We start from the raw sequence: 26867 nt of genomic DNA on the forward strand, positions 1-26867 counted from the left end.
ATTTTCATAATGTCATCTACTGTTGTGACAAGTTGGGTAGTGCATGAGAGACCCTGTCTAAATCCATGTTGGTTTGGGTTGAGCGTTACATTAAGATGCTGATTAATATTGCTTAGTACTATATGTTCTAAAAGTTTGCATGCAATACATGTAAGTGAAACTGGTCTAAAATTACTGGGGCTGTCTCTCGAGCCTTTTTTAAAAATTGGTACTACGTTTGCCGCCTTCCAGATATCAGGCAGCTGGCCAGTATTAAGAGAATGTTGAAAGATAAGAGCTAAAATCTGACTAGTGACCACCACATCAAGACTGAGGTCCTCTTTCCTCAGCTGGTCAGGGCCTGGGGCCTTTCCGGTCTTCAGACCAATTAACAATTTCCTCACCCCCTCACTAGTAATTGTAATCGGACAGTTCCCTTCAGCCCAAAGCGGGTCTGAGTATGAACTGCTCCCAGAAAAAACACTCTGAAAATACTTGTTAAAAATCTCTGAAGTCTCAAAAGCTGATTTACCCTTAAAAATAACAGAGCCATGGCAGCTCTTCCCACTCTTCCTTCTATAAAATGAATAGAAAGGCTTGCTATCTCCCAAACTCAGTGGTTTGAATAATATTCTATCATAGTGGTCGTATTCCATTTTCCTAAAGAGCTTTTTGTTTTGGCGCCTAGCCTGTTTGTACTGTTGTAGGTCTGTGTCCAGGCCACTTTTCTTGAATTTATCATACAATTTTCTTTGCGATCTTACACACTTCCTGGCAGAATCATTAAACCATACGGGCTCGTCTTTGTTTCTGATCTTTTTTGTGCATTTAGGTACATAGTTACTGACTGCTTCTTTCAAGTCCGTTTCAAAGATTTGCCATGTTGTGTTTATGTTTTCTTCATTTTGAATAGCGCTTGACACTTTAGAAAGTGTTTTCTCTAGAGCCAGAGTGATAGCTTCAAAATTTGCCTTAGCGTATATTTTAAAAGAATCATTATGCTTACTATTTGGCCTAAATTCCCTGATTTTTATATTTATGCCTACCATGTAATGGTCACTTAGTCCAGGATTGATCACATTCAAGTCTGTAAAAAGGCTGTCATTATTAGTAAGGATTAGGTCGAGTGTATTGCCAAGTTGGTGTGTAGGCTCAGTCACGAGTTGGGTCAGGTGATGGGACAGCAGACTGCTCAAAAAAGATTTGTGAAGTGTTTTGTTGTGAGATCCAGAACGTACTTGACCTATAATCCAGTCTATGTCAGGCAAGTTAAAATCGCCTGAAACAAATATAGTAGATTTAGGAAATCTTGACACTACTTGTCCCAGTAGATCGTCAAGTGGATCAATTGTTTGTCTGATAAAAGATGGTGGGATGTATAGGCACAAAATTATCAAATCTAGGCCACTATCAACGCATTCTATTTTTACACAAACCACTTCTATTGGAAAATATGTACCCTCTAAGTGGATCTGGTGGTGATTAATACATGGTGAAAGGGCAATCATAACTCCTCCGCCATGGCAATCTCGATCACATCTATAAATACACTTTTGCGATGAGCTCAAAATCATTTCATTATTGAAAGACGAATCAATATGTGTCTCTGTAATGCATAGTATATCATATTCCGATGCTAAAACTTCTATTTCATTCAGTTTACCCTTCACTGACCTTGCGTTTGCTAAAAGAAGGCTTATTGGTCTACTTTCACTATTTTTTTTTTGATTATTTTGTAACGATTTGTAGAATTTTCTGCTCTGATTTTCTTTAACGTCTGGTATAACTGAAAATCCTCCTCTCTTTCCTCTTTCGACATATCTAGCTTTGCAAAAATACCCCCCTTCTTAAAGCTGTTGATTCTTCTCACTATTTCCCATTTGTCTTCCCTAGACTCTGTGCATATTTTGATAGGTCTTGGTTTCTTATCTTTCAAGTCAGATTCTTCACTTATCCCACCTAGCCTATACACGTTCTTCTTTTCAATTACTTTTGAGAGGTGACATTCTGAAAAGAGCTTGTTTATTTCTTCAACAGTTTCCTGTTTGGTGTTGAACTCTTGGAGTCCAAAAAGAATCAGGTTTTTGTCTCTAGCTTCTTTCTGTTCGTTTTCATTTTTCACAAGTGTTTGTTTTGCAGCACTAACAAGAACTTTTGTGTTCCTGTTATTGTTAACTTTGAGTGGTGTATTGTTCACTTTGAGTGATGTATTGTTCACTTTGAGTGGTGTATTGTTCACTTTGAGTGGTGTATCGTCGACTTTCAGTGGTGTATCGTTGACATATGATGATGGAGTGGTGTATTGTGGACTCGGAGTGGTGTATTGTTGACTGAGTGGTATATTGATAAGTAGTTTATATTTATATAAGCATTTCGCCCCCAGCCTAAGCTGAGTACTTTATTATTATTACTGCACAGGTTTATTAAGACTAAAAGCTAAAGGTTGACTTGCAACAAAATGCAATGTAACAGTAATTATACCCTGCACAACATTACCCACTAACTTTAAACGACTGCAGCTGTACCTTTTTGTCAGCATCACTCTTTAGAACAAGATTGCATAGGTCAGTACATATACAATAGGCTTTGATGTTTGTTAGTAGTAGTCTGAGCCAAATACCGGTATTATTTCCTAAACTACTGTTACAATTCTCATTCTGTTTGTTTACAGCTGAAAGACCTGTGGCTAGTCCATTACCGTGTACACGGTACGAGCGTTCAGCAATTTAGATGGTCTTCAATATATATAAAAAAACATGAGCTGAGACACACGGTGATATATGTGGTCATAAAGCAAGACAAGAGCTTCACTGCCTGTACGCTCTTAACGCTGTGAAACTGGTTACTTACAGGCTTAAATATGTATATATATTTAAATATATAATATATAAAGATATATATATATATAATGTTCAATCAGACCTGTCGGAGCTAGAATTGAGCCTCGAATGACAGATTTTATTGCATGTATAACAAACATGATTGATCAGCCTTCTGTTTTTGTTTAATGATATTACACTAGGTTTTCAGTTTAGTTACTAATAGCATATGAATCATTGAATCCTTGAAAGATTATGCAGTATATTGATATATACATATATATATATACATGTATATATAAACTTTGCTTCTGTTTGGAGCGCTATAATTTTTTCCATTTCCTTAATCTTCAGAAAGTCTTGCAAGGAAGTCGAGGCGTTTCATTTCGAAGATAATACTATGCAAACATGGCTGAGACATCAACAGAAGGAAGAAGCAGCAATACAAAGACAAAGTGCAAGTGAGTGACAGCGGTATCTTTGTGTATGAGGCTGACGTACTGCACTCATGGTAGATGTCAATAGCAATGCTACTTTTCTACATGTCTCAGACTCGTCTGCTTTTTTCTTACCCAAATTATAATTTGTTGTTTCAGCGTAATCTTTGTATTTGCTTCACTCAGTGAGTTCATGCTTAGTTGGGTCATATAAAATATCTATCCAACTGTGTTGTAGAAGGAGATTAATTCTGATCATCCATCAGTGAGGAAGCGGCGAAATCTGGTTCAGGACACGATAAAAATGGATTGCCCTGCTAGATTGACAATAAAGAGAATAGTCAGATATCCTGATTTCAAGGTTGGTGTTTCAAAGTTGTCCAACATTCATGTCAATACATTTATGTCAACAAATGTCAATACCGCACCAATGCCAGTATAAATTTTTCTCATGACTATTCACTACCCTAGATAGCGGTGCCAACATTGAAATAAGTTACATGTTGTCACACCAACATTCTAGGTATTGTCCTATGTCAACTATATAAACGTCCAATTTTTCCAAACTTGCTAGTGATATTGAGCACTTATTCTGTCTCCTTGGTCTGATCAGTGTCATTTATGCAGTTATCGATGATAACATTTATACCAGCAAAAACATTATTTGTTTCTAAGTTGAAGTCGATGTCTGAAAACACTTCCGTGAAAACACAGAAGACTAAGATGCTGAGGAGTGTGAAGGATGCCTGGCCATTGAGGCTAGAGGAGTACTTTTTACTCAGTCTACCCAAAGTGAAATGCCATCAAAATCACCCAGTTGGCAAAGTATGTTAAAAATATCATCTTTTCTATTAATGTCTTTGGATATATTTGTATAATTGGCTGTCATAAAAAATGGAATAACCATGCAACTGTACATCTTATCACAGAAGCTGAGCAAAGTGTGATTGCTACTTTTCACCATGTAATTAAATCGGTGAAAAGAGACAGACGTACCCCATTACACATTGTGCCCACAGTCTGAACATGTTATAAATAAATTTGCGCATTACTGAAGTTATTTTCTATCTGACACCCACACTTGTATGTCTTTTTAGCAAGCAGGTATGCTTCAAAATGTCGATGATGGAATCAAGTGTCACATTCATCTTATGGTGTCCGAAGGAGTTAATTTTCTACCTGAGATGAGGCCACACATACTGGAATATCTTAAAACCATGTTCAAGGATGCCCTTCCTGACAGATCTGATAGAAGATATTGACCTACAGATCGTGACATTGCCAATCACATGCATTCTGCATTCTCTTCCATGATGTTAGTATTGAATTTCAGTAGTATTCATTCCACAGCTGAGATTATCATTGGGTGTTTGCATTGAATTTTCATGACAATGCTTAAAAACCACATAATCGATCATTTTTTTGTATTTGCTAACGATCGAATTAATTTGTGCTGAAAATAGCCAGGCTTTATATATGTATGTAAATTTTTACCAGTTGCCATCATTGTTATAGGGGTAGCGGCAGTGACCAAGATTACTGTGCCACACTAGTAGAAGGCTGATCAAAGAGACATCTTGAAGGTCGATTTTATTTCAGACCATATGTACGAGATGCACAGCGCTTTCTGTTTGTGCACCAGACCAGCGATCAGCGTCATCGACTGAAGCGCTATGGTGACGAGCTATGTTGCTTGGATGCAACATATAAGACAACAAAGTTTGCTGTATATCGATTGGATGCGCCTGGCGGAGGGATGGTACTATGTGACAGTTGCAATGAACGGTTTCATCGTCGGTGCATCATTATCAAACCTACAGATTTGGAACCTTTCACTGGAGCTGTGGATAATGAATAGCAATGTAGAAGGTGTGATCCTCTAGGTTAGGCTTTTACTTATTCACATACATGATGCAAGATTCACGCTATGGCATATGTATAGATATGTATAAACTTGTTCTACATGTATATGCTCATGATGAAGTTTTAAATATGCTTGTGTCAACAGCCATTGTTTCCGTTCATATTTTGTAACGTCTCATTTATATGTTGAGAGAGATGCTTTTTCCTGTTTCCATTATGGCCAATTAGCACCACAAGCCATCAGAGTGGAATGTTTTTATGTGTTTCTAGTATGTACATGTTGAGAGGTATTTGAATACTTGTTTATAGATTTATTGATATTTCAATTTATAATATATTCTGAACTTTTTATGAGTGAGGTAGTGAATAAAGCCTTTCTTTTGATATCAAAGATAATGTGGATATAACACAGATCTTGTGTCAGTTACGCAGGCCTAACATGCACAAACAATAGAGACAATGTTGAGTTGTAGACACTGTACAGTAAAAACATTTAGCTGTTGATAATGATATCGTGGGTCCCAGGTGCTCACTAAACCTGTTGTTTGGCTATGGGCCACAATGACTCCTCTGTAACTTTTGAGGAGCACAATTCTGACTTATTGTCAATCTGTCAGTGCAATCATCTTTATCGCGTCCTGAACCAGATTTCGCCGTTTCCTCACTGATGGATGATCAGAATTAATCTCTTTCTACAACACAGTTGGATAGATATTTTATGACCCAACTAAGCATGAAATCACTAAGTGAAGCAGATACAAAGATTACACTGAAACCACAAATTATAATTTGGCTAAGAAAAAAGCAGATGAGTCTGATACATGTAGAAAAGTAGCATTGCTATTGACATCTACCATGAGTGCAGTACGTCAGCCCTATACACAAAGATATCGCTGTCACTCACTTGCACTTTGTCTTTGTATCGTAGCTTCTTCCTTCTGTTGATATCTCAGCCATGGTTGCATAGCATTATCTTCGAACCAACAATCGTAGTCGGAATCTTTCTGACGAAACGCCTGGACTTCTTTTCAAGACTTTCTAAAGATTAATGAAATAGAAAAAATTATAGCACACCAAACAGAAGAAAAGTTTACATATATATACGAATATATATACGTATACATATACGTATATATATTGCGTAATCTTTCGATGCTTCAAAATGCGCATGATGGATTCATACGCTATTAGTAACTAAACCGAAAAACCTAGTGTAATATCACTAAACAAAAACAGAAAGCTTGTTATACATGCAATAAAATTTGTCACTCCAGACTCCCTGCTAGCCCAGGCAAGCCTAATTGAACATTATATATGCTGTATTTATATATAAATATATAACATAAATATATTTATATATATACACATTCAAGCCTGTAAGTAACCAGTTTCAGAACGTTAAGAGCGTACAGGCATTGAGTGGAGCAGTGAAGCTCTTGTCTTGCTTTGCGACCACATACTTCATCGTGTGTCTCAGCTCATATTCTTCTATATATGCTTGCAGACCATCTAAAATACTGAGCGCATGTAGCCTACTGTGCACATGGTAATGGAGTAACCACCGTCTTCACGCTGTAAACAAACAGAATGGGTACTGTAACAATAGTTTAGGAAATAATACCAGTATTTGGCTCAGACTACTACTAACAAACATCAAAGCCTATTGCATATCTACTGACCAATGCAATCTTGTTCTAAAGAGTGATGCTGACAAGTGAAGAAGGTACAGCTGCAGTCGTTTAAAGTAAGTGGGTAATGTTGTGCAGGGTATAATTACTGTTACATTGCACTCACTTTTGCCTGAGCCTATACTGATTGATTGACTGAGATTTATGTTAACTGTTGTATATGCGTGCGTCTGCCTCGTGCCCATTCGTATTGCAGGACCTTAGGTTACGTATGCCAGCCCGGCATTGAGAGGTCACGCCACAAGTTCGTGGACCTATAGGAGTCGGCCATGTAGACGACTACAGCGATATATATATATATAGGACAAAGAGCAGACGAGGTTTTTTCCCTTGTGGATTTCTTGGTGAGTGCACGTATTTAACATGGCGCAGTCGGCAGGATCGCCGATGCGTGGTTGTTAAAAGTGATTTGTGTTGTGATCATTGTGTTCAGTGTTTTACAGGTTCTATACCTCGTGGTAAGTGTTTTGTGTGTGGTTTCTGTGTTTACCGTGTTGTGGTGTTTAGTGAAATATTGTGTTTACGGTGCAGTGGTGCTCAGTTAGTGGTGATAAACTTGGTGGTGCTTTTAACACTGGTGTAGTGTTCGTGTCGTGTTACGTGTCAATTATGGCGTTTAATTTTAATGAGTTTCCTTCGTTAAAATTGGATAGTGGTGACGTTCACGGTTCTTGGAAAAGATGGTTTGACAGTTTTAAAATTGTCGGAGAAATGGTTAGCATGAGATTAGGTAAAGATCAAGACGGCAACCATAAATATAGTGGCCGTACGAAACTTCTTGCGTTATTACACGCAATAGGTAGTGATGGTAGAGATGCTTTAAGCTCTGTTGGTTTTAATATGTTTGGTGAAAACTCTACCTACGATGAGGCAATGGCTCATTTAGTTACTATTTATGGTACTGATGAAACGGTTTATGTTAAAACGATGAAATTCGTTACTATTTCACAAACGGCTTGTGAAAAGGAAAGCGATTATTTACTACGAGTTGAAAAACTCAGTAGAAATGTTAATTTTGGTGGTAATGATGATGTAAGGAAAGAATTTGCTCTTGCAATAGCTGTTAATGGCTTGCGAGAAGGTTCTTTACGTAGGCAACTAATGCAACAAACGGAGTTGAATTGGAAAATTCTAACGGATACTTTGAGGGCCAGAAAACTCGCGCGAGAATCTGACGCCATATTGGAAGACGCTAGATGTAAAACTAGCGAACTTAGTGTTTCGGAAATTTCGACAAAAGCTCCTAGAAATAAATTTAAAGTAAGAGGAGCCAGTCGTTATTCAAGTTCTGATTCAAGTGCTTGCGAAAATGGTGAAATTAACAGAATTTCACAAAGGCAACGTAAAAGCCATTACGATGAAAGGTCTAAGAATAAATACTCTAGAAAATGGAGTAGAAATTCCGGTTACGAATCTCCTAGATATAATCGTAGGAGCAGGTATAGAGACTCTAGCAGGTCTTCAAGAGACTCTAGCGTTGATAGGTATAACCGCAACTGGCGTGTTAAGTCTAAAGATGGACAGTCACCTAAGAGTGATGATGAATGTTATAACTGCGGAAGTGGAGATCATAGGCTACGTAGTTGCCCTGCAGCTAGATGTTTTGTATGCAATAGGAAAGGTCATACTAGTATTGACTGTAAGAAAGATGGCGCCGATATTACTCGGAAAAGTGAATATAGACACCGCTACAACAGAAGTAGTAGCAGAGAAAGTGATCGGAGTAGGGGCAAAAGCCCTAATAAAAGGGATAGAGATAGTACACGTTCTTACTCCCCAAGTAGAAGTGTAAGGTTTTCATCTGCAGGTCCTAAATGACTAGATGATAAAATAGTTAGGACCTTGAAGGTAAATGGTAGTGAAGTTGATTTCACATTTGATACAGGTGCTGATGTTTCCACTTTGACTGTTAAAACATCAAGTAAACTCGGTTTGAATTTGAAAGAGCCAGATCGACACCTTAGTGGTGCTGATGGCTCAAGTCTAAAAGTTCTTGGATTCAGTAGAGTAAATATAGAGAGCTCGTATCGTACTACTGATGCTCCTGTGTATGTGCTGAAAGGTTCTAGATGCAACCTTTTAGGAATGACAGAACTTAAAAATCTTAATTTACTCGCTGTCATTAATGGTATGTGTTCGGATAATTTTGATCCTATTCAGAAATTTCCTAAAGTGTTTGAAGGCTTGGGTACTATGCCTGGTATGTTTTCCATCACCTTGAGAGGTGAGGCGGAACCCGTCAGGTTGTATTCCCCAAGATCAATTGCAGCTGGGTTAAGATATCAGGCTAAGAAAGAGCTTGATAAAATGCTCACTGATAAGGTTATAGAAAAAGTAGAAATACCTACGGATTGGTGTTCGGGTCTAACAATAGCTCCGAAATCTGGCGGTAAAATCAGAATGTGTGTGGATTTAACCAATTTAAATAAAGGAGTTAAAAGGGAAATTTACCCTTTACCTAAGATCTCAGATATGTTATGCAAACTGTCTAAAGGCACTATGTTTTCTAAACTTGATGCCAACTCTGGTTTTTGGCAGGTGAAATTGGACCCTAAAAGTAAATTACTGACCACGTTTGTAACACCGTGGGGACGATTTTGCTTTAGGCGAATGCCCTTTGGAATTTCCTCAGCTCCAGAATACTTTCAAAGAGCAATGGAAAAAATATTGGATGGTTTGAAAGGCCTGGGGCCTGACCATTGGGGGCCTGACCAACAACAGGCTTTTGAAGACGTAAAAAAAGAAATGTCTAAAAAACCAGTTTTATGTACGTTTGATCTAAGAGCTAAACATCGGGTATCTGCGGATGCCAGTAAAAATGCTCTTGGAGCCGTTTTACTGCAACTAGCTGGCGAAAATAAATGGCAACCAGTTGAGTATGCATCACGGAAAATGTCAGAAACGGAAACTCGATATGCTATGGTTGAAAAAGAAGCCTTAGCAATTACATGGGCTTGTGAAAAGTTTGACTACTACTTAGTAGGACGGAAATTTGAAATAGAGTCAGATCACAAACCTTTGATCTCGATTCTAGGTGAAAAAGATCTCTCCTGCTTGCCAGCGAGAGTACAACGTTTTAAGTTAAGGTTAATGCGGTATGATTACAATATTTTTCATACAGCAGGTAAGGATATGTATTTAGCTGATTCTTTGAGTCGTCCTAACAGCAATACATATAGTGAGACGAAGTCTAAGAGTGACTCGATAGAAGCTTATGTGCACAACATAGTCTCTTCCAGCACACATACAGATGTGAGGGAGGAGGCCGTGGTCAGCGCTATGGCTAATGACGAGTGCGGTAGTCTGTGTATGGAATATTTGATAAACGGATGGCCAGATAAACATGACTGTTTACAAGGTGAAATGTCTAAGCTATATACAGCCAGAAATAGCTTATGTGTATACGGAGGCATGTTGTTGTATAATTCTAGGATATATATACCTAAATCTTTAAGACCTCAATACCTAGAATTATGCCATGAGGGACACCAAGGCGTCACTAAATGTCGTAGGAGAGCCCAACGCCATTTTTGGTGGCCGGGTTGTTCTGGTGATATTGAAGACTTCATAAGTAAATGTAATGTTTGTATTATGCATTCGCAAATAAAACATCAGCCTATGCATGAGTCAACGTTGCCTTCTAGACCATGGGAGGTTATCGGTTCAGATTTGTTTGTTCTAGAGAACAGTGTGTTTATGGTGGCAGTTGACTATTACTCCAAGTGGATAGAGGCGTTACCCGTGGCCTCACAAACACCCGGAGCAATAATTACTGTTATGAGAGAATTATTTTCTCGGTTTGGCATACCTAACATAGTTAGATCAGATAACGGAAGGTGCTTTGATAGCAAGGAATTTAGGGGGTTCGCTGAGGATCAAGGGTTTAGTTTAATTACCAGCAGTCCTAGATACCCTTGTTCTAATGGTATGGCAGAAAGCGCTGTAAAAATTGTTAAGTCTTTATGGAAAAAAACTACTGACAAATATGCAGCATTAATGGCTTATCGTACTACCCCATTACCATCGGGGTTCACACCTAGTGAACTTATGTTTGGCAGGGCAGTAAGGTCTAAATTGGGCATACCGTATGAAAGTGACATTGATTATAGTCAGTTCGAGGAATTGGAGAATTCTCGCATGAAGAATTTAAAACGTAAATGGGACAAGAAATATAGAGTTTCTTTGTTAAGTAAACTGAACCCAGGTCAGACAGTTTTCGTTAGGGCACCTACAGACTCAGGGTCGAGAGGTGTTGTACTGAGAGAGGATAACTCTCCAGATAGTTATTGGGTGCGGGTCGGACAAAGTGAGATCCGTAGAAATAGAAAACACCTCTTTGTACTCCACCCTGAAGGGGAGAGTATGGAAAGTGATGATTTGGAAGACCTACCAACTCTAGTTAAGGAGTCAGTAGGACAAAGTATGAATGTGACATCCCCCCCTGATATGTGGGAGGATGACACTACAGCTGGCTCAACCAGCCAGAATGTGAGTGATGGTGTTGTGGTTACGAGAAGTGGTAGACGAGTGAGATGCAGTCGTAATCCCGACTACGTTTATTAACACTCAACCTGTACATTATGGTTTCAGATACTTTACCCAATTACATACATAGACTGATGTCTGTTGCCTCTGGTGGAGGAGGACCCGGAGACGGGGATCGGCCTGGCGACAGGAAAGGAGCGGACAGACACCCCGCTAAGACTACCGGCCAAGCTGGTAAGGAGGCCACACAAAAGCCTAAAGGGAAGGCCAGACAGATCTGCGGCAAAGAGGGCAAGCTGTTCTGTTGGTTCTGCGGATGTAAGAGGGACCACTACGCAATAGATTGCCCTAGCAACTATTGCAGGAAGTGTGGAGAAAAGGGCCATTGGGCAAAGGAGTGCAAGGAGTCAGTGTGCAGCTACTGTGGGGAAGTAGGGCACCTGATGACTAAGTGTACGGCTGGAGGAGCCTCTTTCACCAGGAAAGGAAGGAAGCTTCCGGAGGAGAGTAGAGCTAGTACCAGCTCTGAGGATATGGCTCCCAAGCCTAAGATGCCCACCCGCAGCATTAGCTACGCGGCCGCAGCAGGTGGTAAGGTAGTTAGGCGACCGGTGGTCGATAAGGTCCAGTCATTTTTGGCTGATATTCAGTTTGACTTTTTGTCACAGGACGAGGTTGTTGCCAGGAAAGCTGACATCACCAGAAGGAGGAAGGAGGCCCTAGCTGCCTACCAAAGGACTCTTGCCCAGCTTCAAGAGGAGGAGGACGACCTGGTTCGCCAGCTTGATGCTGATCGCCAGATGTCCGAGGCTCTGGATAGCTTGAAAAAGCTTACCCAGAAGGTTTCAGGTACCGCTGCCAGGGTTGGTAAGAGTGGTGGGTGTGCTAAGGGCAACGAGGCACTTGCAAGTGGCAACACGGGCAAAGGCCAAGATGCACCGATTAGCAAAACGGTTGACGAGGGTGGCGCTGGTGACAAGGTCGGTGGGGCTAATGAGACCGATGAACCGAGTATCAGATCGCAGAGATCCTGGGCCGGTGAGGTTGAGGCTGCAGAGGACACTGAGCAGAAGAAACAGGAGATGCCTGTGACTGCCAGTGAGGGTGAACTGGTCGAAACGCCAGTTCACAGGGACTCTCACATTAGTGAGAGTACGGAGGCTTTGCCTACAGAGGCACTGTCTATGGAGCCAAGCTTCGGCAAGGCTGAGTTTGTAGGTAATGGAGACTCCAGTGAGGAAGAGTCTGACAGGGATGGCAATGATGGAGAGACGGTGTCCATGGATGTCGCCGAGACCGGAGAAGGCTAACTCCTGAACTGTGAGTACCGGGTTTTAGGTAATGATGAGTTTCTGTGAGGTCACCAATGAAGACCTGATAGGCGCCGATAACCTCGGTGAAGATTCCTGAACCAGGAAAACCGGTGTATGTGTAAGGAAGGGTTCCAATACCTCCCAAAGGAACATGCGCAAATCAAAGGTACGTTCCTTTTATCTGCAATGCATCTTCCTTAAATGTGTCCAGGTTTTTGTGCTCGTTGGTTGTGTACGGCATTACGCCTGTCTAACCAACTTGAAAAGAAAGGGCATGTTGTATATGCGTGCGTCTGCCTCGTGCCCATTCGTATTGCAGGACCTTAGGTTACGTATGCCAGCCCGGCATTGAGAGGTCACGCCACAAGTTCGTGGACCTATAGGAGTCGGCCATGTAGACGACTACAGCGATATATATATATAGGACAAAGAGCAGACGAGGTTTTTTCCCTTGTGGATTTCTTGGTGAGTGCACGTATTTAACATTAACCTTTAGTCCTAATAAGTCTACACAGTCACGATCAAAAGTTTGTCACCACAATCAGTCTGCCACACAACAAGCGATAATATTAACAAGGAAAAAGAGGGAGGTTGTTTGGGATGTTGACGTAAATGTTTCGTAATACAATAATTCTTAAGATAAATAAGCCTAGTAAACAATAAGACCACTCAGGAGGAACTAGCTATCACAGAAGGAGAGCACCAAGCTCAATAACAATTGTTGCTGAACTTTCTGCTCTCCCTTTGTGGATGGTCTAGCCTGTATGCAAGCCAGACTTGGTGTTGGTTTATTATTTTACAACAAGGCTCCACTCACTAACTACTTATCTCACCTCAGGCTAGTAGCAAAATGAAGATGATACACTATTCTGAATAAATTACGGTTATTTATTATTTCTTATATCAATTACACGCAGGATTGGAGTGAGAGAGATTAAGCGGGTTGTTGCGAGACTTTTAGGATAGGAAATTATTCTACCGTATATACCGTATACTACGTACCGCGATAGCAGGACTTTTTGGATAGGAACTAGATTTTTCCCACCTTTGGACTATTGTTGAACTATTACACGATGTAAATAACTATTAAGAGGTATTTACAACGCTAGATATAACGCCTCGCTGTTTTCTCTTTTGCATTCAGTTTTGCTGCTATTTCCTAATATTATTTGATAGTATCAATGCCTGTAATATGTTGGTTATAAGTTGCTCAAGTAAGGAATATTGCTTGGAGAATTGAAACGCAGTTTATTGTTCGCAGGTCTAGACCAGAAAGGAAAGTTTCAGTACAAGACACGTAGTTATGAACAAAGCTGATAAAGCAAAGCTGGTAAAGCTAACTCATAATATTATACAAAGCTGATAAAGCTAACACATAATATTATAATGAAAGCCACGTGATTAGTAGAGTTAGAAGGTGCGGATGCATAGAATATACATAGCATGTTACCTCCTTCCCCTAGTCGCGATAACGAACTGGTTTAACAACTGCACGCCCTGATCTAGTCACTGTCACAGGAGTGTCAGTTGCGGCGGCGGAGTTGGCGGGTGTCGAGCGAGCTGGCGGGTCACCTGGCTTGTCATCTGGGGTGGTAGACATAGTAGGTGGTGGCGGAACCACATTATCAGTGAGATCAGGAGTCGGTACGTGTAACAGGTGGCGACGGTTACGTCTGTATGTTTTGCCGTTCTGCTGCACAACATACGATCGGGGGTTGGCTGTTCCGACAATAGTGGCGGTGGTGTCACAGAAGCCTTTGTCGGTCTGCATACGCACGGTATCACCTGGTGTGAGTGTCGGGAGTGTAACAGCAGAGTGATCAGCGTATGATTTCTGACGAGCACGCTCTTGTGACAGCTTATGTTGTACTGCCTCAGAGTCCATGATTGTGGGTCGTAGGAGCGTCTCGGCTGTCGGTATCGGTGTGCGAGTTCGGCGAGATATCTTTCTCTTGAGCTGGCGAGCCCATATCCTTTTTCGGCGTTTTGCGTTGGTTAAGTAGAGCCATGTAGATGTCTCCACCCTCCTTGAACGTCTTCTCAAGCAGGCGTTTGGCTGTCTGAACAGATTTCTTTGCCAGTCCATTGCTGGATGCGTGGTAGGGGCTAGATCTTACGTGTTCGATATTCCACGCTCGCACGAACTTTCTGAACTCCTCTGAGCTATACGGCTGACCACAATCTGATATTAGAGTCACTGGTCTACCAAATCTTGCGAAATTGGCTTTCAGTTTCTTAATCACGGTCGCTGCAGAGGTGTCGCGAAGTGTATCGATTTCATACCAGCCTGAGAATGAGTCTACAGTCACCAAATACGTAATCGATCTCCAGTAGAACATGTCAGTGGCTACGGTGCTCCACGGTTGTGACGGTACAGGATACGATAGTAACGGTTCTCTCGGCTGGTGATTTCTGGATGTCTGGCATATACTGCAGAGAGCTAGTGCTTTGTCGATGTCACTACTCATGCCTGGCCAGAATACTATATCGTTGGCACGAATACTATATTCGATGCCAATATGTCCTCGATGGAGCTGCTGGATATAGTCGTCTTTTAGCGATTGAGGTATGATAGCACGCTCACCTCTGTAGACTACACCATTCTCAACAGCGAGTTCATCACGAAATGCAAAATACGGCTTGATATCTTCGGCTACACTGGCCTCCTTTCTGGGCCATCCAGTCAGTATGAGTTCACTTATCTTGCTGAGTACGGAATCACTGGTTGTGGCTTGCTGTAGCTCTAAATACTTCTGGTCGGTTATCGACATTATGGCAAGTATGTCAAAGTCTATATGTTCGTTATTGTCACCGTCTAGTAGATAGGCGCGAGACATTGTATCAGTGAGGTATAGGGTTTTGCCCTTCTTGTATACGATGTTTAGACGATACGGCTTCAGCTGTAGTAACATACTCTGAAGTCTCCTAGGTGCTGCGGATAACGGCTTATTCATAATCGATATGAGCGGCTGATGGTCGGTTTCTACGGTAAAGTCTCTGAACACATAGTCTCTGAATCGGCTGCACACGAATCTTACGGCCAGCAGTTCTTTTTCTATCTGAGAGTAGCGTTTCTCGGTATCCGTCATAGCTCGAGAAGCGAAACTGATGACTCTGTTGTCTTGAAGGCAGGCTGCCCCCAGCCCAGGTTGCGAGGCATCGCAGGTAAGTGTCACTGGCTTATTGATGTCGTAGTAGGTAAGAGTCGTTGCGTTAGCGATCTCGTCTTTAATGGCTTTCAGCGCTTGTGCCTGCTGTGACTCCCAGGTCCACGCTGTGTTTTTACGGAGTAGGTCATTTAGTGCGGAGGTCTTCTCGCTCAGGTGCGGTATAAACTTGGCGAGATACTTGACCATGCCCATGAATCTCTGTAGTTCTTCTACATTAGTTGGGCTTGGCATGTCGGTGATTGCCTTGACCTTAGCAGGGTCAGGTTTCAGTCCCTGATCAGTTAGTATGTGCCTTACATATCCTACTTCTGTCGTGTTATACTTGCATTTATGCGGCGACAGTTTAAGGTTTATCTCCTGCAGTCGTGTTATTATTCTCCTGACGTTGGAGTCGTGTTCATCCTCAATCTTACCAGCTATAAGAATGTCATCCATTATTATTTGGCACGGATAGTCGGTCAGCAGCTGTTCTATAGCGCGCTGATATACGTCTGAGGACGAGCAGAGTCCCATCGGCATACACAGATATCGGTATTTGCCAAACGGTGTACCAAACGTGGTAAGGTATGACAAGCTCTCTTCTAGTGGTATATGGTAGAAAGCTTCTTTCGCGTTAAGTGGGTGATGAGGTCGTTTGATAGCTTTGTTCAGGTCACCCAAGTCGATACAGATACGTACGTCGTTACTGTCCTTGGCGGTTACAACGAGTGCGGATACCCAGTCGGTAGGTTCGGTTACCTTGGTGATAATGCCGCGAACCTCTAGTCGGTTTAGAGCTGCTTCTACTTTGTCACGTAGAGGCGCTGGTACAGAGCGGACAGGTCGAATGATTGGTGCTACTTCTGGATCTATCGTTATCTTGTAGTTACATGGCAATGTACCTAGTTTGCCATCAAATAACTCTGGATAGTCTTCTAGTAGCTTGGCTGCAGCCTGCGACTTTCGCTCTACTTCGAATACCTCCTGACTAAGTGTTACAAGTCCTAATCGTATACTATCACTAAGTCCTAGGAGGCATCTGGCGTCACTATCGACTACTTCGAATCGCAATTTCGCCTGAGGGTGCGGTATAACTACGGATCCTACTGTCGCTGTCTGAGCACCTCCAAAGCCTAGTAGCGTGCTAGTACGTAATCGGTCGATTTTATTGTGTAGTCCTATGCGGCGTACTTGATCAAGCGAGATTACATTTACTTTTGCACCTGTGTCAATCTTAACCTCTGGCGTGGTGTCATTGACAGTAAAATGAGTTCGTATATCTCCACGATTGTTACACGGCAGTGGTACTGTTTCGATGCGGAACTCTTCGTGATACGATTCTGTGAGTTCATCTACAGTTCCTGGCTGCTTTGCACCTGACCTGCACAGTTTGGATAGTGATTGAGTTTACCACAATTGTTACATTTACGACCATACGCTGGACACTGTTTCGGTGGGTGCCATTTCCCTCAGTTACGGCATGACGAAGTGCTATGACTACTTGTAGTTCGCGTGGAGTGAGTTGGGTGGATGATTTAGCGTAATTACTACTACAGTTAGTGTTACTGTTATTCAGGTGTTGCGTATACAACTTGCGTTTTACTACGTCTACGATCGGTTTACTGAACTCGGCTGCGTTCTGCTCTTAAGACTTGTATATCTGACAAGTTTGTATAGCTTTGGCTAGTGTTAGGTCATTGTTTCTGAGTAGTTGCTTACGTACATTATCATTACGGTTACCGGATACAATTCTGTCACGTAACAACTCAACTTGCAAGTCTCCAAAATCACATTGCACGGCTTTAGTTCTAATGTCTGCTAAGAAAGCTTGGAACGGCTCACCTTCCTTTTGGCTGCGCACATTAAATCGATGGCGTTCTGGAATGACATTGGTGATCGGCCTGCAGATCTCTCTGAACTTCCGCTTTAAAGTTGCTACCTGATCCCTTGTTTCTTGAGGTACAGCTACAATCCCATGCTCCGCATCTTCTGTTATAGCTTCATTGTACGTAAACGACCGTTCTCTCTCTATCGCTTCTGGCCTTGCTAGGTTAAGCAGCATATACGCCCTGGCAGCCTCTGGTTTGTCACTATATATGGCATTGAAATAAATGTCATATTCTTGCTCAAATATCCTCCAGTTTTCAGACACATTTCCCTCGAACGATAGCGGCTGTGGCCTCCTTAGTCCACTGTCCATGATTGACTAGTAGGCAGACTCCTGACACCATGTAATATGTTGGTTATAAGTTGCTCAAGTAATTAATATTGCTTGGAGAATTGAAACGCAGTTTATTGTTCGCAGGTCTAGACCAGAAAGGAAAGTTTCAGTACAAGACACGTAGTTATGGACAAAGCTGATAAAGCAAAGCTGATAAAGCTAACACATAGTATAATACAAAGCTGATAAAGCTAACTCATAATATTATACAAAGCTGATAAAGCTGACGCATAATATTCTAATGAGAGCCATGTGATTAGTAGAGTTAGAAGGCGCGGATGCATAGAATATACATAGAATGTTACAATGCCGTTATCTAAACCCGACTTACATTGGATCGACGCTCTCAACTCCTTTTCTATTGCACACAAAAAGCCAGTTGTTGCTGCAAACTGAAGCAAACAAATCGATGAGTGCAGTGAGCGTTTACGCAATATTTTTATAAAATAATATGCCTTCAAATTGTTGTAGCTTATTTTGTTCTAAATGAGCTATCTACCTTCAGTATTAGTATGAGTCCAAATCTCCTTATATATGGATAGTCTTCACATCAGTTGTGTTTGTCGTTAAGTGCAGAGGACTCTGGTTAGCTGGTGCTATAGTGTTATTCACTGTCTATGTGAGTGTTGATGCCGATAAGTGGGAGGTAGTCTAGTGATGGTCAGGTTATGGTTCTACGACAAGGCTAATCCAATGCTATAGTTCATGTAACGATGCCTCATATATATACGCTACTATACGTACACCTCCAACCAACCCTCTAAAGTCTGGATTGGGTTTAGAATAGCAGTCTAGACGTAAGATAATATGATACAATATACATGTTGATCTTTCAACTATTAGTATACAATTAACCGATGCTGCTTTCTTAGTTGCTAGACATAGAATGAATATAACTATAATTAAGCTACTTCTACATAAATGAAGTAAATACATACATTGTACTTCTACTTGTATATAAATGGATGGACTGAATAGGAGTTGTGTTCCTACTATAGTGTTGCTATGGACTGAGTAGATAATTCCCAACTCCACAATCAAATGATAAGAATATTGCACACGTATGCAGCATGTAAGCAATGGTTGTTGATGCATACTTGTTTCCGTTAGTGGGAGATAATACATGCTGTAGGAATGTATTGTAACTGCTAAGTTTCCTACCTATCAACTAATCTCTTGACATTTACGCTTGTGGGGACATCGCTAATATACAGCTATTTCAAAAACATGATTTTCAGCTATAACAAAATTTAAAATGAAGTAAAAAGTTTGAAAATGCTTTCAACAGATGTGCATTTATTACTACTTCAGCCATCACAAATCATCCAGATGCCTGTGAGAAGCTTCGATGCATTAGATGCGGACCGTCGCAGGCAAGCCGCTGAGTATGTACCTGGATATGACTGGATACCAGGAAGGTTTGGCCCACCTCCTGGTATTCCAAAAGATAGGAAAGAACAGTTTGGTGAGTAAAGTGAAGATAAATTAGGAAATAAAAGTTAAATTTCTAAAGATGTACTTACACAAAATTTTAATAGATTTTATCAAAAAGTATCAATATGTTTTTGTCATTTGCAATTTTCTTTATGCTCGAGATGATTTGACTGTCAGGAAGTTTCAAGATTAAAATTGACCAAACTTGATAGCAGTTAGAACATGTGTGAAATTACATCATAAGTTGCTATAGTTCATATCGGCTATTGCATTCAAGTGGCAGTGTTACACATCTCTATTCTGTCAGTCTCTTTACAATTATAGATGTCATAATCGCACTTTCGCTTGATCTGAGCGTTTTAACCACCATCAAGTTTTGTCAATTTTAATCTATAAACATTCTGGCAGTCAGATCACCTCAAGCATCAAAAACAATCACGAATGATAGAAAAATAACGCTGCTTTCTGATAAAATTTACTAAAATTTTGTTTGTGTTCATCTTTAAAGGAAAGGAAATTTAGGGTGAAGAAAAGTTAAAAGGATGACATTTTTAAGTTACCTCAAAGATTGCTGCCGACTGCTATTTACTTTAGCTTTTAGACTAAAGGCTTTTAGTTATAGTAACCATAAACACGAGGTAATGCTTAAAATAACCAGTAGAGTCATAGTTAATAACAAGCAGATAAGAAAGTATTTCATCTGTCATCCTTTTTTCTGCTAGAAGTCCATGTGCTGCCAGAGGCAACAATGATACTTCTAAACTAGTTTCCATCACAGATACTAAATCTAGCAAAATTAGTACTGTTTGGTTATAATTATGGTATAGGTGTGAATGCATTCGTGTGAAACAAGCGAACACTTCTTGAACAGTATTTGATGAAATAAAAAAAGCAATCATCTTTCATGAAAGTTCTACCAACTTCTGATACCATTTGATTAAGATGCTAGCATTCATCTTACAATAATCTAACCAAATATGTCTGTTAGGATAAACCTTTTCATCAGCTACCAAAAGACTACTAAAAACTAGACTTGATTTCGTGTGTCAATTAATCTGTTTTGGCTATAATTATTTTCATAGAGTCAAGAAACAGTTTAAGTGTCTCTATAGAGTGAATGTCTGTGAAACACAACATGTATATTTCTATGTGTCTGTTATAAAAGGTTAATGTTTACCAGAGGTTACCAGGTTACCTGTTTATTTCTTTTGCACTAACAATCTAGTCGTGTACACTAATCTTCAAATAGCTTATGATATTGCAAGAAGCTTTGTTGTGGTAAATCCGGTTACATACATTCTGCCATTCTGAATTAGACCTTTAAAAGTTTTATAAACAATTTTTGCCAGTCAGAACTTAAACTTACCATCTGTCACCAAGAGGGTTGATCTTTAAAAGATCGTGTGAACATTGAAATTGTGTGTGTGTGTGCGCGCGCGCGCGCGTGTGTGTGTGTCTTGTGTATGTTGACCCCATCAAGTCTTCCAGGTCCCAGTTTCTTGTCTATATTATCTTTTGTATAATGTTTATAGATTTCTATTCCATCACGTTTTGTTTCTCCATTCCACAAGTACTACTAGCTTGTAATCAACATGAGCGTACAAGTCTTTCTTGTTCTCTTTTAATATAGATCGCATGTCAGACAAGGAATTCTTCGATGCTTTCCGTAAACTGAGTCAGGAAGAGAAAGAGTCTCTCATGATCTCAGAGAGAGAAAGGCAGCGAACCTTTGCTGCTCACTGGCCAATAGAAACAATAGTCAAGGCTCATGACTGTGCTAAGGAGGGGTTTTACTACACCGGTGTAGCGGACAGAGTGCAGTGCGCTTTCTGTGGTGGAGCCATCAGGAACTGGGAGAGAGGAGATGTGCCCAAGTATCAGCATAAAAACTTCTTCAACTACTGCAAGATGGTTCAAAGTGAGTTACGCGTGATGAATAATGTATTTCTACCAGCAACTTTGGATAGTTTGATAAGATGATCCCAGTTAGTTAAATTTATTCCTACTCCAGGAAACTTTGAGGAAGTACTATTGATACAATTAATAAAAAGTTCAATGTACACAGTTTTTTTATGTCGGTAGTAAAACGTTTTGTCTCCTTAGTTTGTCTAATGGTGTTCTAAACATAACCAAAATGTGTAAATAAGTAGTGAATAATAGTAGACATTTGTAACCCAAATAAATATCAGCTTCTTGTTATTAACATATGACTGCAGTACAATCTACCTACCAATACTCTCAGACATAGCATAGCATGTTGATTATTATGTTGTAGACAAGCCATGTCAGAATATCCCTATAAGTAACTGTGGACTTCCTAAAGACCTCATGACAAGTCAACTGAGTAGCTCTGTCAGGGATGATCAAAGTGAGTATTAGTTGACCACCAGCTCCGTTGAAGCTCATTGCTTTGACATAACATAAAAGAGATCGTCGTTATTGCAAATCAGTTTTGTTTTGGTAACGTTAGTTAGTCTTTGGCCCTCTCATTATTTGTAATGCTATATATAAACCTGGTGTTTACTGGTATGATAAGTAGAGATTGTTTGCACAGTGCATAATGTTTTATCGAACATCAACATCTCTCAAAATGGCAGTTTTACATCTGGTACTATATAGTCTTACAAAGAAGGCATATTATAGATTCATACTATATAGTCTATACAGCTTGTTGTCTATCAGGATATGTGTAGGGTCAGGTGGTTGATGGAGCAACTTAACAGGTTGATACAGACATTTCCTTACATACTTAACTTTTTAATTGATTTATCTAATCACTTACCCTGGAAATACTCTATCTGTGTCATGTGAAACACACTATTAAGCATCACGTGACACCAGCTGTATCCGTCTCTACTCCGTTTTATCTAACCAGCTACTGTTGGTGACTTGAATATCAACACGGTCAAACCCAAGGATCCAGCTATGGGTGTCTGCAGTAAGAGAATGGATACATACCGACGATACCCTAGTGATAACCCAATAGCTGCAGACAAGCTTTGTGAAGCTGGCTTTCTGTATGAAGGCATCGGAGACAAAGTGAAGTGTTTTTGGTGTGGTGGAGGCCTTGAGATGTGGAAAAGGGAAGCTGATCCGTGGGCAGCTCATGCAAGGTATGTGTACAATTTCTCAGTTACTCCCCTGGTAATTTTCATTACAATTTTGGCTAACTCCTTTTACAAAACAAATTGTATTGCAGTATTTAGTAGCACTTATGTTTGTTTTTAAGGTGGTATCCAGGCTGTACTTTTGTTCAACAAACAAAGGGATTGGCTTTCATCAAAACTGCCCGGCAACAGATGACTCCCGATAATATCGCTACTGCAGAAACTCTGCTTTACAACAAGGGAGATGTTTCTTTTCTTGGTGAGTTGTGTATCAGTTTATTTCAACATCTGGTCTTACATCAGCATTTAGAGATTTAGTAGCAAAAGAATATATTATTCTCATGTAAATATCAGCTTTATTAACTCATAAGGCCAGAAGTAAACGCAGGGACTACTAATATTAAAATATTGCTGATGCATTGCTGGGCTCTTTTGACATGTTTGCCGGAAGATTGAGTGTAACCCTATTTACGTAAAAACTACTATAATATTTGTCTTAAGATAACAAATTACAGGTTCATTTCTGATAATATCTGGTGTTCAGTTGGTTTGCATATTCAAACTCGATAAAATAAAAACCTTTCATTTGATTTACGAAATCAATTAATATTATTCTTTTTTATATGAGACGTCCAAAACAGCCCTGAATTTATACCTACTACTGTTACAAATACTGCAAGAAATTAAACAAAACTGTCTGTCGTGATGGTCATAGTAGCTAAAAAAAGGAAGATTTGACTCAAAACTAGTTTCTTACAAGAATCTCTTGCAATCTATATGTAGGAAGTAGTATGTGTGCCTGTGTGTTGTGTGCATGAGTTGTCTTTCCACACCATCTTTATGCTGTCTAGACTTCCAAGGGATAGGGCTGTCTAGAATCGCTGGTAAATTGCCATGTAGATTATCGAAGAAAACTTTGTTATTGACCTGCACTAAGACTCATTTGTAACCTTGTCGATCATAAATCATTTCATGAGGAAATAACTCCTGATTAAAGAGAAGTCTTTCCTTAATGATTTATCCAAAATGGTTAAATGGTTTCTGTCATACTAGAATGTGTAACTCACTTCATTGTGATAGTATACGAGGAACTTGAGGAACTAAGTACAATCATCATGACATACTAGCTTAGTGCATTCCTAGACTGAGCTCTTGTGTCAACTTTTTCGTATTTCAATTCAAATTTTTCTACATAAAATAACTACATGTATGTGCAAACTAATTCATTCCCTCTGAAAAATCACCACAAAAAAGTTATTACAATGCAAAAGATGTTTTTTAATTGTTTTATTTCACTGCGTAAGGTCCAAACATACTAGGCGATTTTATCGCATGAGGATTTTACCGCGTCATGAGGAGCGTGGAGATATCACTGGCGTGTGCCTTAACACATTTGAGCGATTCACCAGCAAATGATAATCGTGGGCTCCCAAACTGCTTATATAATTTTAAATCATTAGTTTCTTTGGAGTTGTTAATAAATCTAAGTCAAAATGGCGCCGTCTAGGCAACGACGTAAACAACTTCCGCTTTTATTAGTAGGCCTATCTCACTTTCATGGATTGTACACTACAAGAAAACAATGGTTCTTGTATTTTTACCAGTAATATTTTACAACTTTTATATGTGGTTTACTCTATAGCAGTTTTTTATTTTTTATTTTTTTAATATTTACCATTGTCACTATGGTCAACCTGCACAACGATTGACTCCAAATGTTTTCAAGTGGTTTTTTGTAACTTTTGTGTGTTATGCCGTACAGGACTGGGAGTGCTTATATTAAGTTTATGAACAATTCAGTCTTCATTCTGATAATGTTTCAATCGTAACTAACTAGCAAAATGTTGCTGCTGTGCGTTGGTGAACATCGATAAGAAATGATTACCCGCCATAAAATTGCATTCTGGGAAAAACCAACCAATCGAAATATATCTCGCTAGCGATAAAGTTGTGATAGAGAATGTCTAGCCTTATCGCTTTGCATGTGTGAGTTTTAGATATCACCAAGTGTGTTTGCACCTTTACACTTACAGACTAACAAATACCTATTCAGTGGTTAGGATCTGTAATATAATGTCACATTATTATGTACAGTATTGTATGGAGTTGTCACCTCCGAGATAAACGGTAGCTGCTAACAGCGGTGTGAGAGAAACTTGGCAGCGACACATTTGGTACATTACACCTGTGTGACACTGCTTAGCACAGCGTAAACTTTAAATTAATTTGAATAGACTTGGCTTACTATACATGTACACACACACTTAGAGTAAGTTTTAATCTTACGTTACTTAATTCTAATATTTTTTCCATTTTCAATTGTCTTTTTCTCTTTTTCTATGTGTTAGGCTCTTTTTGCCATGCTTTTAGCCAGCCTTTTATACAACTTTTTCAAACTGATCTGGTGAAACTGGCCAAAGGATGTGGTTGTCATAAGCAGCCTTCCACATACTTGGCCACCTATCGACCGCATCGAGAACTGTCACGTAGGCTCGAATCTCAAATTTGTCTTGTATCTCAAGACAAAGATTTTCCCAGAATTTTCTTCGCATCTCAAATTTCCCATATGTTGTGACACTCGTATGTCGAGGTATGACTGTATGCTGGTGGGGATACAGTAATGCAAGAACTGAACTAGTAAACTTACCGAAGCCTTTACTCTGATTCTTTGCAGAGGAACTTTCAAGGAGTGAGGATGACCAATCAGTTACAACAGGTGTCACTGATTCAATCACCCAACCAGGAAGGTGGGTAATTCATCTTAAACTGTTCTTATTGGTTGACATTAGATAATTATCACTAATAACATTGTCTCCCCCTGTATAACACAATATTATGTTCTTATAGGAGGGTTAACGTGGTTGAGCTGATCACGAACACTAATGATTTAAATGGTGGGTGACTCATCTTTAAAGGTTGACTTGCAACAAAATTCACATTACAGTTAGTTGGTATCAGTTATTTGGCGATCAACTTTTCGTTTTTGAGCTTTTAAGAGCTTGTTATCACATTTCCACATATTTTGCACCTACAACACAGCAGAGTAAGACATGGTGAATCATTTGATACCAAATAACTGTAATGTGAATTTTGTTGCAAGTCAACCTTTAACTGTTCCTATTGGTTGTCATTAGATGACTCTCGCCAATAACATTGTCTTACCCTGTATAATACAACCTTATGTTCTTATAGGAGGATTAACGTGGTTGAGCTGATCACGAACCCTAATGATCTATCTGAGCAGGAATGTAAGGACCTGGTTGATGCTCTCAGATGTAAAAAGTGCAGAAAGAACATGGTGAGCTATTCTTACTATTCTATCATTGGCTATATATTTATTATTAGGGCTTCAATGAGTCAATAGTTTACATTTATCATTGATTTCATTATTGACCAGTTTGATTTATTGATTTAGCTGTTTGTCATTGGACATGTACTCGCCTCTGGCTAATATACTTTCAGTCTATTCTGGACTAATGGATGTTTGTTTGTTGTAGTCTGGAGCCGTTGTCCTTCCTTGTGGATGTTACTGCCTCTGTCAGGACTGCAGCAAAGGAAATCTCCCTGCAAAATGCCCTGCATGTGCAAGCTCGGTGAAGGGTGCCTGCAGGACCTTCCTCGCCTAATTATGACATAGTTTGAACTGGCTATGTAAAGATGCCACAGAAATCCTAAAATTCTCAAGATTCTAAGTAAAATGTCACTTTTAGATTTTCAATGAGCCAGAGTTGGCGCGAAATCATCTTTTAGCAAGGTCACGTTGACGTCGTGAGATGGCTTATTTTGTCTAGTCAACATCTAGATTCTGGGTTTGTTTATTAATATCTGTAGGTGATGATAGTATTTATTGATAAACAAAAAGTGAAAAAGAATTAATCTGGAATAACAGCAACTGTTGTGCATTGACGATAACCTAGAACCTTCCATATTCTTGTGATGAGAAACATCAAGTATACTAAAGTTTTCCTTAAGATTGACTTGAGTTTTTCAAGCAGTCCTTTTTGCTGAGATCAGTTTTTAAATGTTTTATGAAATGAACCCATTGCCTTGTACTCTTTGCATAATATATAGTTTATTTTTTTATTTCGTTACAAGTTTTACCGCAGGATAATCTCATATTTCACTTATATTTTTTTATTTAATGTATTTATTTGTATTTTGAACCTTTTACTGCAGGATAATCTCATATTTCACTTATATTTTTTTATTTAATTTATTTATTTGTATTTTGAACCTTGATATTTAGTGTCAGTTTTTTTGTATAGTTGTTTATAGTTAATTATAAGTACAGTCAATATAGCTGTACAGCAATGATCACTCACAATACAACGACATACACAACTGCAACCAATCACAGTACAGACATTCAACC

General features: G+C 39.6%; 1 protein-coding gene across 2 annotated transcripts; it reads left to right on the forward strand.

Moving 5' to 3' along the window:
- Positions 1-13626: 13626 nt before the first annotated feature.
- Positions 13627-26651, forward strand: LOC137404519 (baculoviral IAP repeat-containing protein 7-B-like). Of its 2 annotated transcripts, none has more exons than XM_068090750.1 (9): positions 13627-13677; positions 19266-19419; positions 21019-21306; positions 21664-21756; positions 22264-22501; positions 22618-22754; positions 25170-25242; positions 25688-25793; positions 25993-26651. In XM_068090750.1, the coding sequence occupies exons 2-9, from the start codon at positions 19284-19286 to the stop codon at positions 26119-26121; spliced, it is 1200 nt and encodes a 399-aa protein (XP_067946851.1). In that variant the 5' UTR covers positions 13627-13677; positions 19266-19283; the 3' UTR covers positions 26122-26651. The 2 variants fall into 2 exon arrangements, with proteins under 2 accessions (XP_067946851.1, XP_067946852.1); XM_068090751.1 differs by having other exon boundaries at positions 25691-25793.
- The last annotated feature ends 216 nt before the right edge of the window (positions 26652-26867 follow it).

The sequence above is a fragment of the Watersipora subatra genome, chromosome 9 (assembly GCF_963576615.1).
Source record: "Watersipora subatra chromosome 9, tzWatSuba1.1, whole genome shotgun sequence".
Classification (NCBI taxonomy): Eukaryota; Metazoa; Bryozoa; class Gymnolaemata; order Cheilostomatida; family Watersiporidae; genus Watersipora; species Watersipora subatra.